General features: G+C 33.3%; 1 protein-coding gene across 4 annotated transcripts; it reads right to left on the reverse strand.

The window, feature by feature from the left end:
* Positions 1-3489: 3489 nt before the first annotated feature.
* LOC105630083 (integral membrane hemolysin-III-like protein) lies at positions 3490-10015 on the reverse strand. 4 transcript variants are annotated; one of them, XR_005178444.2, is made up of 6 exons: positions 9867-10015; positions 8368-9070; positions 8183-8266; positions 4752-4835; positions 4459-4638; positions 3490-3772 (listed from the first exon to the last, which is right to left on the reverse strand). XR_005178444.2 is itself a non-coding variant. In XM_012211773.4 (4 exons), the coding sequence occupies exons 2-4, from the start codon at positions 9068-9070 to the stop codon at positions 3669-3671; spliced, it is 891 nt and encodes a 296-aa protein (XP_012067163.1). In that variant the 5' UTR covers positions 9867-10015; the 3' UTR covers positions 3490-3668. The 4 variants fall into 4 exon arrangements, 1 of the variants encoding a protein (XP_012067163.1); XR_005178443.2 differs by having other exon boundaries at positions 4459-4835; XR_016322421.1 differs by lacking the exon at positions 3490-3772 and adding an exon at positions 3802-4082 and having other exon boundaries at positions 4459-4835.
* Between the last annotated feature and the right edge of the window lie 2100 nt (positions 10016-12115).

Below are 12115 nucleotides of genomic sequence, written 5' to 3' on the forward strand. Positions count from 1 at the left end.
GAAAATAAAAAAGTAAAATGTTATTATCTTTGTTCCTAAATACTTGTCATAGTTGAAGTTTTACGTCCTTAAGAAAACCATTAAATTTGTCTAAGTTATAATAAATTAATGAGTAAATTGACTATATTATCATTAATGTAATACTCACTCCGTTCCACTTTAATAGCAACAAATAGAGATTTTACCTTGTTCCATTTTAAGTGCTCATTTAGGATTTTGAGAGCGTATTAATTAATTTTTTTTCAATTTTATCCATATTTATTAGGTGTTTTGTACCAAGATTAGAGGGGGAGCTTTTAATTTTAAGAAGGGTAATTTAAACATTCTATCATATATTTTTAAAAAATCAATATGTTCCAATTATTTTTTTAATCATTGTGAAAAGATCAAATATTGCTATTAAATTGGAACAGAGGGAGTATATCCAAACACCAATTTTTTGAGGAATTGATGCATTAATTGTTGGTCATATATAAAGGGTAATCATAAAAAAAAATATTATTCATTGAAACTATAAATATGACAAGTATTTTAGAATATATTACTTTTCCAAACGTAACAAATATTTGGGAATAGAGATAGTAAACCATAAGGGAAGACATTGTATTTAAAAGTCATAAAAGTCATAAATTAGAGAATAATTTTAAAAGTAAAATCTAGAAAAGTTATTAAATTAGAGAGAGAGAGGTAAGAGAGACATATTTGTTCTCCAAAATTTTCAATTTTCTAATAAAGTTAAAAACAAATTCTTACCCCTCTATTTTTATATAGAGAAACTTTCAATTTGAGCGTTTCATTTATATAGAGAACTTTACTCCAAATAAAAATTTTGGAAAGGATGTCAGATGAAAAAGTCCAAAATGTCCTCATATAAGCTTTGTAATCCGCGTGCAGATTGTGCTCTGAACGAGGAAAGTGGCAGATAAAAGGAAATACATTTAATGCATTTAAGTTTTCAAAGTCTGACTAGATGACTAATTTTCAATGTGTATTTTCAACAGTGTGCTCGACTTTTGGATGCGAACACAAACATGAGCGATAATTTGTGTAATTATCCAAAATATGGACACACAATTGAGGTATAGTGTATTCACCTTTTATCATTTTGTGCACAATGAAATAGATGCACCCAATTCATGCGCTAGAGAACGAATTGTCATTTATCATTCTGTGCACACATGAAACAAATGCGCCTAGTTCATGCACCAAAGAACGAATTGTCATGTGATGTCTAAGTGAGATTTCTATTATCCTATGTGCTAGATTTGAACTCTTTTTCTTTCCCCCTTCCATAGACCTTTCATGCGAGAAATATTATTGTTTGGATGGATATTAGCATTTCGCCGAATCCTATAAACTGACTTTAAAGATATGTTAGATGTGGCTGCAACTTTTTATAACTATGTGTATTTAGATTACTTTGTTGCAACTCAGAAAAAAATAAGGTGCTTATAGAATTCTTTACATGATCTGATATATTTTTCTTTTTGTTTCTTTTTTTCTCATTACCTGCAACAACATTTTTAGTATGACTCATTTCAGGAACCACCACAATGCATTCTTATGCATCAGTTAAGGATTTCAAATCTTGCAGATAAAAAGTTGCATGTATATTGTAAGAATGTGTGGGCGAATTTGTTAGAACTTCATTAAGATAAAATAAAAATGAATTATTCATGATGCTAGAAAATATAGTTCTCTTTTTCTGTTGCCCTTAGTTTGAAAATCTTAATACAATTACATGTTCAAGTTCTGTTCCAAATTTGTATAAATACATATTGTAGAAGTTGATTTTAAATTGAGAGTATAAAAAATTTTGGCTTTCCACATTTTCGTCATATTTGCACACATTTGATTGAAATTACTAAGGAGTTTCAAAATAAGAGAATTCAAGATTTCAAATGTGGAATTTTAAATTGAGAAAGTTTGAAAATGGATAAATTAATGCCATTAGCTCACAATTCCCTCTATTTTTGGCTGAAATCCATAATTAATGATGTTTTTGGAGTCTATCCGCATAAGTCAGCTATGCATCAAATAAAGAGCCCATATAACACTGTTTAGGGGTAAAATAGGTATATTTTAATAAAATTATTCAGTTAAACTACCTTCTACAAATTCAGTTATCTCTATATAAAAAGAATAGATAGAATAATTTTTAGAAAATTTCACTCTTTAAAAAGAGAATACGTCAACATCCATGATTCTCCTTGGTATTTATGAAATGATTGCATGAGGACAAAGCCTCGGCTAATGAATTTTACATATTCGGTCAGAAAAGCAACATGGATTTCGTCCTCAATGTATCATAAAGAACGTAAACGGAAAAATATTCCACCCCTACATTTGATGCAATGTATTACTTTCAACACTAGGAACTTTTTCAAAAGATATATTGTATAGCCATTTTTGACGCCCATCTAAAAAATACCAATCCCATTTTAATTGTATTCTGGCCCTAAATATATGTATTAAATATTCTAAGGAATTCTTATTATCGAGGCAAGTTAAGTTTCACATATAAATAGGTTTTTTGTATTTTTATAAGCTCGATCAAACCAATAGAAATAAATCGAATTGTTTTGCATTTAACTCACTTTGTATTTTCTCTTTTTCAACCATCGAATTCTTATATTTCTTTCTTATATTTATTTTTCTTATCCTGGACTCTTCTCATTCTTTATTTTTATCTCCTTTTCGAACTAACGCATCCAACCTATTTGGATTGACTTTTTGGCAACCTATATATCCACTTGGTTTATTGTACCGCAGCTCGATTTGGATTGACGTTTTAGCAACCTATATATCCACTTGGTTTATTGTACCGCAGCTCGGCTACTTTATAAGCTGTTTATAAAGATCCTCGTACCTCGTGGGCCGTCCATGATTGCATGTCCGTTCTTTTCTCCAAACAAAGTTACACAGCAAAATGTACTTGATTATAAAAAAAAAAAACAATATAATTTCAGGATTAATTTTATTGCATTTAAATATTAAAAGAACTAAAAAAAAAAAAAAAAAAATCAAACACGAACCCTAGATATTTTTAAGTTCAAAATTCTCATAAGCCTATGAAGCCACTAAAGAGCTAAATTTATTTGATATACCGAGCTAAATCATTATAGAGCATTTAACACTGGAGCTAATTTTTTTTAATCTAACCACAATCAATTAGCCTTACACATCCCAATATCATTTTATAACCTTCAATTCGATTCATTTAATCAAATCGATTTTTGGCTGATGGTCAATTTTTCAGTTGACTTCGCTCATCCCTAGCCATTAATGGGTATAGCCAGACAAGACAATACTCATTTCACTTCATAATCACACTATCTTCACTTCTTTTCTCTCCCCATTGCAGCCTACGCATTTCAGCTTTTATGACTTCAATTTCTTCACATCATCCAGGAGTTTTTGAAATAATTCCAAGATAAAGACTACAAAGCAAACCTCAAACCAGCTAGATAAGATAAATTAGACTAAAAGGAAGACAAGAACTACATATTTATAGCACTACATTATAATACAGCTAGAATTTAATAATGTAAACATCTTTTACGCCAAAGACGCAGTTAGGGTTAAAGGAAGAGAGACAAGTGCCTGGAGGTATATGTTTTTCCTTTTCAGCCATAAGAATAAAAAAGCAATACCATTGATGAGCAATCCTATTGTTTCTCTGTCTGGCCTTGACAAGTTGTGGACACTTTAATATTATTCTTCGAGGACTTTCCCAAAACATTCAGAATCCCCACACGTTGCACTTCTTTTGCTGTAATGGAGAAAGAAATGGGTCATGACTCATGAAATCTGTTAGCTTCAAGTTACGTCAAAATATCGAGATAATTACAGTCCACAAAACTAATCGACACAAGCAAATCATACAGAAAATAACTGCTAAGGGCATTTATAAAAAAAAATAAAATAAAATAAAATAAAAAAGAGAAGACTAAGAAAGAAATACTACTGTTATCGATACAAGATTTTAACTCCTATATCTACTCTCTTTGACCAACCTACAGACACCTGATGGGCGTAGAACAATGATCCAATGGCTTTGGTATCCTGATCGGACTGACCTCCTGTAGACAAAGCAGGTAAAACACAAATGCGGTCTCATGTGCACCAAGCAAAAACTTAGAAAAAAGGCTAAACAATAAACCTTTAGGTTTTATTTATTGAGCTCTTATCAGTCTAGAAAGACAATAACTGCTCTAGTATTCTACGATAAGGACGTGGACTAAAAGTTTAAAGTTTATAAGCTTTTAGAATAAGTGCGACTATAAAAGTACCACTTTCATAAAGCTTAATAATCAATTTTCCAATGGATGAAATACCAGCGGTTATGCTCATATTGCGCTATGCATTTCAAGCCTACATGTAATGCCCACAGGACTCTGAGTACAAATCCTCACCTTTGATTTACTGTTATTAGATGCTTGCAGACAGAACATTTACCTGTAATTCAAACAAACTCTATAATTTGCTTTCCATGTAATAGTGCTCCCCAGTTAAGTCGACCCATAAACACTGCTAGAAGTTCGGACTTGCAAATGTTCCTAATCAGTTTGGTATTGGAGCTTCAACATTTTTAAAGCTTGTTGCTTTGATCTTCCTCGATGATGACAAACACCATAACTAAATCACAGATTTCACAGAGCGAATTTAAACCACAAGGTATGAAAGCTGCTACCAATTTAGAACTCTTCTAACACTTGATCTTGCATAGAGGTGGCAATTTCAATCCATACCTGACAGGGCATACCTGCCCTCCAAGGGTAAAGGGAGGGTATGAGTTTAGGCCATCCTGCCCCAACTACCCCAATCTGCCCCGACTGTAAAGTATAAATATATTTGAATTATAATATTTAATTATATAAATATATCAAAATTTATTTGACTTTTAAACATAAAATTTACCACTCCATATTTCTTTCTTCCTCAAATCTTGACTAATAGTATGGAAAATATAATCATGTTTTGACATATATTTTACAAAAACAAAAGTTCACGATACTATGTAAAAAAAATTTCGTGATTTAAAAAATTACAAAAGAATAGAATAAGGAAATCCCACTTCACACTCCACTTGATTTTTCTCTACTGCAAACCTAACGAGCTAAGCATGGGAATGCAAAAACCCACCATTCCCTGCCCCTACTCGTCATTCCAAATTCTGCATTGTTTTTTGATTTAGTGAATTATTCGTGCTTTGACTTTATAACATGGGGGATGCTTAGAGTAAGGTTCACAAAGATGAAATTAATTGGATTAGCTAAAATATAGTGGTATCATGTTAAAATATGTCATGATGAGATTGGGCTAACCACTAATTAAAATGAAACAAATGAAAATTAAACAAGATGAAGAATTAATCATTCTATTATCTTGAAAAGATGAGCCAAAGTATTTATACTTTTAAAAGGGGCTAGACGCTAGTAGCTAGGTATTAAGCAACAATTTGAACAGTCACTCAAAGCCAAATGATAAGGGATTGGACACTACTTATCTACTTTCTGGACTTCATAGAATTACAAACAGGAATCTCTAGATGGCGACAATAAATGAATACCAAACAATCGGAGAGGTTGCATCAAGAAACAATGAAGGCAGAAAATTAAAGAAAGCAATTAGAAGAACCCCTGCAGCAAGCTGATCAGCCAGAGAAAATCAAACCAGCTATTCATCCAAGCCGGTATCAATTTGTACCCCACAAGTGACAAGAATGTTGTTGGAGAAGCTGGACAATCATGAGTAATTTAAGCAACCAAAAAAAGGCTATAAAAGAGTTGGGAATCAAAGAAGGCAAGCTAGCTATATTGTGATAATAAGAACCTGAGATTGTTTTCCAGAGAAGATATAGAGTATCAAAACACAAAGATATTATGATAACATCCAAATGATGGAACTCTCAAATTCTAAGAAAGGAGGATAAGATTCAATATGAAACAAAGAAAATAGAAATCACGAAAGAGTTTGGCTTCATTATTAAAGATACAAAAGGTATTTGGTTTAGGCTGCACTCAATTGGTGTTCAAGCTATAACTGTCATTCCAAATAATTCATAAGAATTCTGAGGGAAACATTTAAGCATTTTTATCACTGTTGATTGCCAAGAAGGAAAACAAGCAGTTCAAGAAATCGTCAGTTTTGTATCTAAGGATTTTAAACCTCAAAAATGAGTTTTCTCTGTCAAATGAAAGGAAAGTGATGCAGACATGAAACTAAAGAAAAAAGAGTTTGAAGACGCGAGAAAATTAGATTTTGATCTCAATTTTCTCCAAATTTACTTGGGATGTTATTCGGTACTTAATATTCTCTGTAAAGCTATAGAAGCATATTATCGCCAGTAAATCAGCCACCGACCAATATTTTACAACTTCAAGATTCAGGAGTATTTTTATGGTTTAAAGCTCTTTATGGAATAAATTACATAAATGTCTCTAGATTCTATTTTTAATTATTATTTGAGTACTTATTGGTCTAGGAAAACAATAGTCCTTTCAGTTTTCACAATCCAAATCCTTCAGAGCTGTAGGACTGCTTGTAAGAACCTAGTGCATTGAGACTTTGCTATTATTCAGTACTTTATATTCTCTATAGAGTTACACAGAACAAGCATGTTATTTCAGAAAATTAGTCTTTCACCCGGAATAACTTCATGATTCAGGGGTATTTTTATGATTATATCTATGCTGGAATAGGCTAGTTAGGTTTTATTGGTCTAGGGAAAAAAAAAATCCTTTTAGTTTTTGTGATTTCACAGAGGACTAAGAGTAGTTCTAAGAGTCAAAAGTTCTCAATATTTGAACATATCATACCGTGTTTATAATGCTTATTGATTAATCAGTTTTTTCATCGAAAAAAATACTATTAGCTATGCTTCTTTGATTGTGTAATGCAATTCAAGTATTCAATCCTAGTTGTGAGACATATGAGACCACAGGTAAGATGCTTAAGGAAGTTTAGCTCTTGAAGTCTAAAACTTTGATTAACTGTTCAAAGTTGTATTTAACATGCATTGCCAAAGAGCCCTTGCAATTTATGTTCCTTGTGCTTTTCATCAATCTTGGCGGCAAATTCTGGTTGCTTAATTTTCTGGTCTTTCCCATATTTCAAACCAATCCATAAACTTTCAGACCTGCAAGATACCTTCCATATTTATTGAAGGGAAACTTTCTTACCAGATTGTTACAGAAGTACTGCAGTTATATACTATGCCTACAGCAGTCTTAGTGATAGCATGTCTATATTATGCTGCCAATAAGACCCTCAAATTGTCATGAGCATCATTTGCACCAAGAACGACTTCTGGCTCTCCATCCTAATACCAACTATTCCTCTCCCACCAAATAGAGAATACAATAAAAGCAAGAGTGCCTGTGGTCTTGGAGTAAGGCCAGGAATAAAATGCCTCTGGACACTTAAATTAATGGTTTCAGAGATAATGGGTTGGTACAGAATAGACAATTTCATTATGCTCTTACTATGTGAAGCTGCCAGGTTCTAGATATACTATTTTATTCTCTAGATCTTCTCAGTGGTGCATAACTTGTTCTACATTAGTGGTTAAAACTGTTGCAAATGCATATAAATTTGAGCAAAAGATTTAGCCTTCTATGCTCTACATACATCTTGCATAACCTAAGGCCAATGTTACTCTTAGGTAAAACAAGGCTAATGAAACCCCAAAGAACGTTAATAACACCAGGACCCTGTAAGCAATTGTGGATGCAATGATAATAATCATGATGTAATTGCATTCACTTACATTGCTTACTTATAACAGAAGCAAATCTATGCAAAATGAAGGGCTTTGACTATTACAACAGGTAAGCAGAAAGAACAGCCAGGTAACAGCCTAGCACAATGGCGGATTTAACCAAAAAAGAATAAGCATTTGCACAGAAGCAAACACAAGTACTTCAGAAAATTCGACTCAGAATGAGACAATTATAAAAGGAAGACTTTTCTTTGCTTCAATCATTTTATGAAACCCCTGATGTAGGAAGTTGAGATTGTAGAATATAATTATTTCTGTGAATGAAAAGAATTTTGAGATTCCAATTGTTCCTTTCAACAAAATCATTATTCAATTTAGGAAGGTTGCATTTGGCAATCTCTTTTCATACACAGCACCAAAAAGAAAATAAAGGCGTGTAAATCAGATATGTCACTTTACCTTCTTCCAGTGAAAGTTGAATGGATCTCTTCTCCAACTCAACTGCATGTCTGCTAAGCTCAACCGAGGAAAGTGAACGAAGCACTAATAGAACCAAAAATAATCTGTAAATAAGTGCAAAAAGAACTTTTATAGTGGTAAATTAGATTATCTCAATGTGGCATCTTTGAACCTCAACCACTTACTCTGTACATAATCCTCTTGATCTGATTCATCTAGTTTCTTTAGTAAAATTTGCAACTGATGATATCGCTCCTCCCAGTGCAGGTTTTTCATTCCCTTCAGATTAATTGACAAAGGGACAGCAGAAGCAACATGATGATAATTGGGTTCTGCTGCCACAAACCTCATATTAGGGTTGACAACAGGAAGAGGAATTGAAGGTTTTCCAGACGAACTTGTCAAGGAACCCACAGGCATAGGTGCAAATGCTGGAAAGCAAGAAACTCTTGGCTCCTTTATATATGGGTTTGCTTGTGTAGTCTCCTCTTCATTGTCAAGTTGCCTTGAATTCAGGCAATCAGCATTAAGACTTCTTCCTTCACAAATGTTACTCTTGCCTGTTTCTGCTTCAGCTTTCCTACGAACATAGACAAGCTGAGCATTTGCAGCATTACTAGTTGGAGATTGGTGATGTGGAGTGCTTACTGGACCCTTGGATGAGGGTCTCTTGGTACCAGAAACCTGTAAAGAATCCATAGTTTGTCCTCTATCCTTTGGCAACGGAGAAATCCCAATAGAATGAGGAATTCTATTTTCATTTTGCACGTCTCTCAATGCTGTCTTCTTTACTGCAATAGCAAATGGCTTCTCACAAGTGGACAAATTAGCTTCAGAGTTGCCCAGCCCATACTCATTCAATTTCGAGTCTACTGTTTGCTGAACCATCTGAAATAAAGACCAAATTTAAGAAACCTCAAAATATGTTATCAGCATTCTGTTGTTATGTGTTTCTTCCATAAAAGCAAGCATTATGTTATACCAAGAGGCATAGTTTTCAAAGGTGCAAAAAGATACCCGGGCAAACTAAGCACAAGGTGCAAGAGCAAGACCACACTTGAGGGATGCAAGATGCAAATTTACTAAAAATGTGTATGAAACATTACAGTGTAACCAAGGATAATGGATCATAGTCAAATAAAAATTCAATGGAACAATGAACTAAAAATTTATTTCAATATATTACATTCAATTACATCATATGCTAAACTACACCTAAGATTACACTTCAACATGTACTTCCGGATAATCCAAAAGCAAAACAACGAATAACTAATAATAAAGCATAAGCACACAAAATCATAAAAGAAAAATAGAGTGCAAAACAAAATAGCAGCCACCAATGAGAATAAACACGAAATCATAAATCTTAAAAATCTGAGGAATGCAAATAAAAAGGTACCCAGAAGCAACCAGAATGCCATAAACGACCACAAATATTCAGTTTGTAAAAACAAGTAGGAAACTGCCCGCATGTAGACAAATGTATACTCAAAATCAGACGGTAGAGAGATACAGATTGAATTGGATCAAGATGGAGGAAAAGAGGGAAAAAAATTATCAAAGGAAACACAAGAAAGTTAAAGAAAAAATTAAAGAATCTGAAGAAAAGAGAAGAATAAGCAACATTAGATCATTGAACAGATAAGAGAACAGCATGGAAAAAAAAAAGATGGTAACCAACCTGATTCTGTTGGTGCAGGACATAGAAGAAGGTTTGATGAACAAAAGAGCCGAAGAAAGATGCTGAACAAAATTAGGGCATTTGAACCGGATCCATACATTTGGGAATTGCTTGATTTCTGATTGATTGGGAAAATTCTTTTGGATGTATGCCACGTCATCTGGAGGTCAACCAATGAAAATGAAAAACATGTTACACTTGCCACGTCACCATACCTTGCTAATAGAAAAGAACTCTTAATTGTCTAGGCGCCAAAGTAAAAAAAATTCAAACCTTTAAATGAAATTTTCATTTTCTTCAATATTTTCTTTTAGCCTGACTTGAATATATTTTAATTTGTTAATTTAAACTCCAATTTAAATTTTAATTTCTGTCTTATTCTATTGATTAAAATTAAAAATAATAACTTTTTTTATTATTATTTAATTAAAAACATTTTCAAATGTTTTTTCTTTTTTTCTTTCACCACTATCTCTTCTTGGGTTCTTGACCAAAACAATGTGCTTCTAAAAATAATTTGTAAATGTGATATGATTTCAAAATAAATTCCAAATGTAACATTAATTTCAAAATCAAAATAAGGAAGAAAAAGATATGGTAATGTAAGTCCATTATTCCTTGCATCATAGGATTTGTTAGGGACGGTTTATAGATCATCAAATTCCCACAAATGGAATGAGATACAAAAATGTTAAAATCCAGTTTCAATCTATAGAGTTGCACATTTACAATGTGATTTCTTCAGCATTTCCTAAATTGATTAAGCAATAAAAGAAAATAATGCTTGAGAAACAATTGATGGGAGATATTGTATGCTATTTGGTTGGAGGTGAAGGAGAGATATATAAGGGAAAGAAAGATAACTAAGATATGTATCCCCGTTTAGAAAGTGGTGAGTTAAGAAAGGATGATGGTAAGTCTTACTTTCCTTTACCTCTTAAAATTTCAAATTTTATTACACCTCAAATTGGGGTGTAAGGCAGGAGAGGAAGGAGCGTGAAATTAATTTATTTTTTTGGTTTACTATTGTATCCTTTATCATTTTAGTAGGCTTAATTTCACTTGTCATACCTTAGATGTACATGCTATTATATTGTCATACCTCTAAATCAATTTGTAACATAAATATGTATGACCTTCAATTTAGTGAACAATAAATTAAAATTTACCTACTAACGAGCTACGAGGTTGACATGGTGATTATTACTGACAAAGCATGTCACATCATGCACATGAGTCTAAACAACTTTTCTCCCACTCATAGTCCGAACAACTTTTCTCCCACCCTTATCATTTCTTCAATCCCTATGAACTCCCTAGCTGCGGCATCCAACACTTCAGCCACCACCTCCACTATTCTCCCTTTAGCATACCACAATGACATCAAATTAAATCCAACATCTAAATCAATTTGTAACATAAATATGTATGACCTTCAATTTAGTGAACAATAAATTAAAATTTACCTACTAACGAGCTACGAGGTTGACGTGGCGATTATTACTGACAAAGCATGTCACATCATGCACATGAGTCTAAACAACTTTTCTCCCACTCATAGTCCGAACAACTTTTCTCCCACCCTTATCATTTCTTCAATCCCTATGAACTCCCTAGCTGCGGCATCCAACACTTCAGCCACCACCTCCACTATTCTCCCTTTAGCATACCACAATGACATCAAATTAAATCCAACATCTGCTATTACCTTCTTATTCAAATCCGCAAAAACAGGCGGCCTTTTGATTCAAAATTCATTCCAAGTCCACCGATAACACCTTTGCTGCTTAAGGCCTTCTTACTGAGCCAAAGATCTCCACCTTCTTTCACCTCATCCTCATAAAATCCAGCTCCACAATCTATATGAAGTTGAAATGAACCTTCATATGGTAATCGAGTTGTGCTCAAGCCAAGATCTTCACGATTTAATCATGCCTAGCCCAAAAAACATCAAGAAATAGTCTAATAATTACACTCCTTAGGATTATGCAAAAGTCCCTAATTGTAACCCACTTCGATCTTTGTGACACTAGAAACTCTTTGCCGGAACTGTTGGCCAGGAGCTATACATCGTCATCTGGACCTCGTGTCGAAACTGAGTTTGTTGAGGATATTCATTAGAGGCCCATAATAAGAGAAAGGTCCCGAGTTCTAAAGGGAAATACAGGGATTAGAACAAAATTGGAATTTCTTGGAGAGAGAAAAGAAGGGTTTAAGAGGAGATGAGGAGGAGCCGTAAGTTTGGCGGC

Source organism: Jatropha curcas, chromosome 1 (genome assembly GCF_041381405.1).
Source record: "Jatropha curcas cultivar XTBG-Jc1 chromosome 1, XTBG_Jcur_1.0, whole genome shotgun sequence".
NCBI lineage: Eukaryota > Viridiplantae > Streptophyta > Magnoliopsida > Malpighiales > Euphorbiaceae > Jatropha > Jatropha curcas.

Excerpts from the sequence above, each read along its gene's own strand:
- LOC105630083 (XM_012211773.4), bottom strand. The coding sequence starts at position 9,070 with ATGGTTCAGCAAACAGTAGACTCGAAATTGAATGAGTATGGGCTGGGC. Across the intron at positions 8,267-8,367 it reads TCAAGAGGATTATGTACAGA|TGCTTCGTTCACTTTCCTCG; the intron begins GTAAGTGGTTGA and ends TGGTTCTATTAG. Across the intron at positions 3,773-8,182 it reads TCAACTTTCACTGGAAGAAG|CAAAAGAAGTGCAACGTGTG; the intron begins GTAAAGTGACAT and ends TCTCCATTACAG.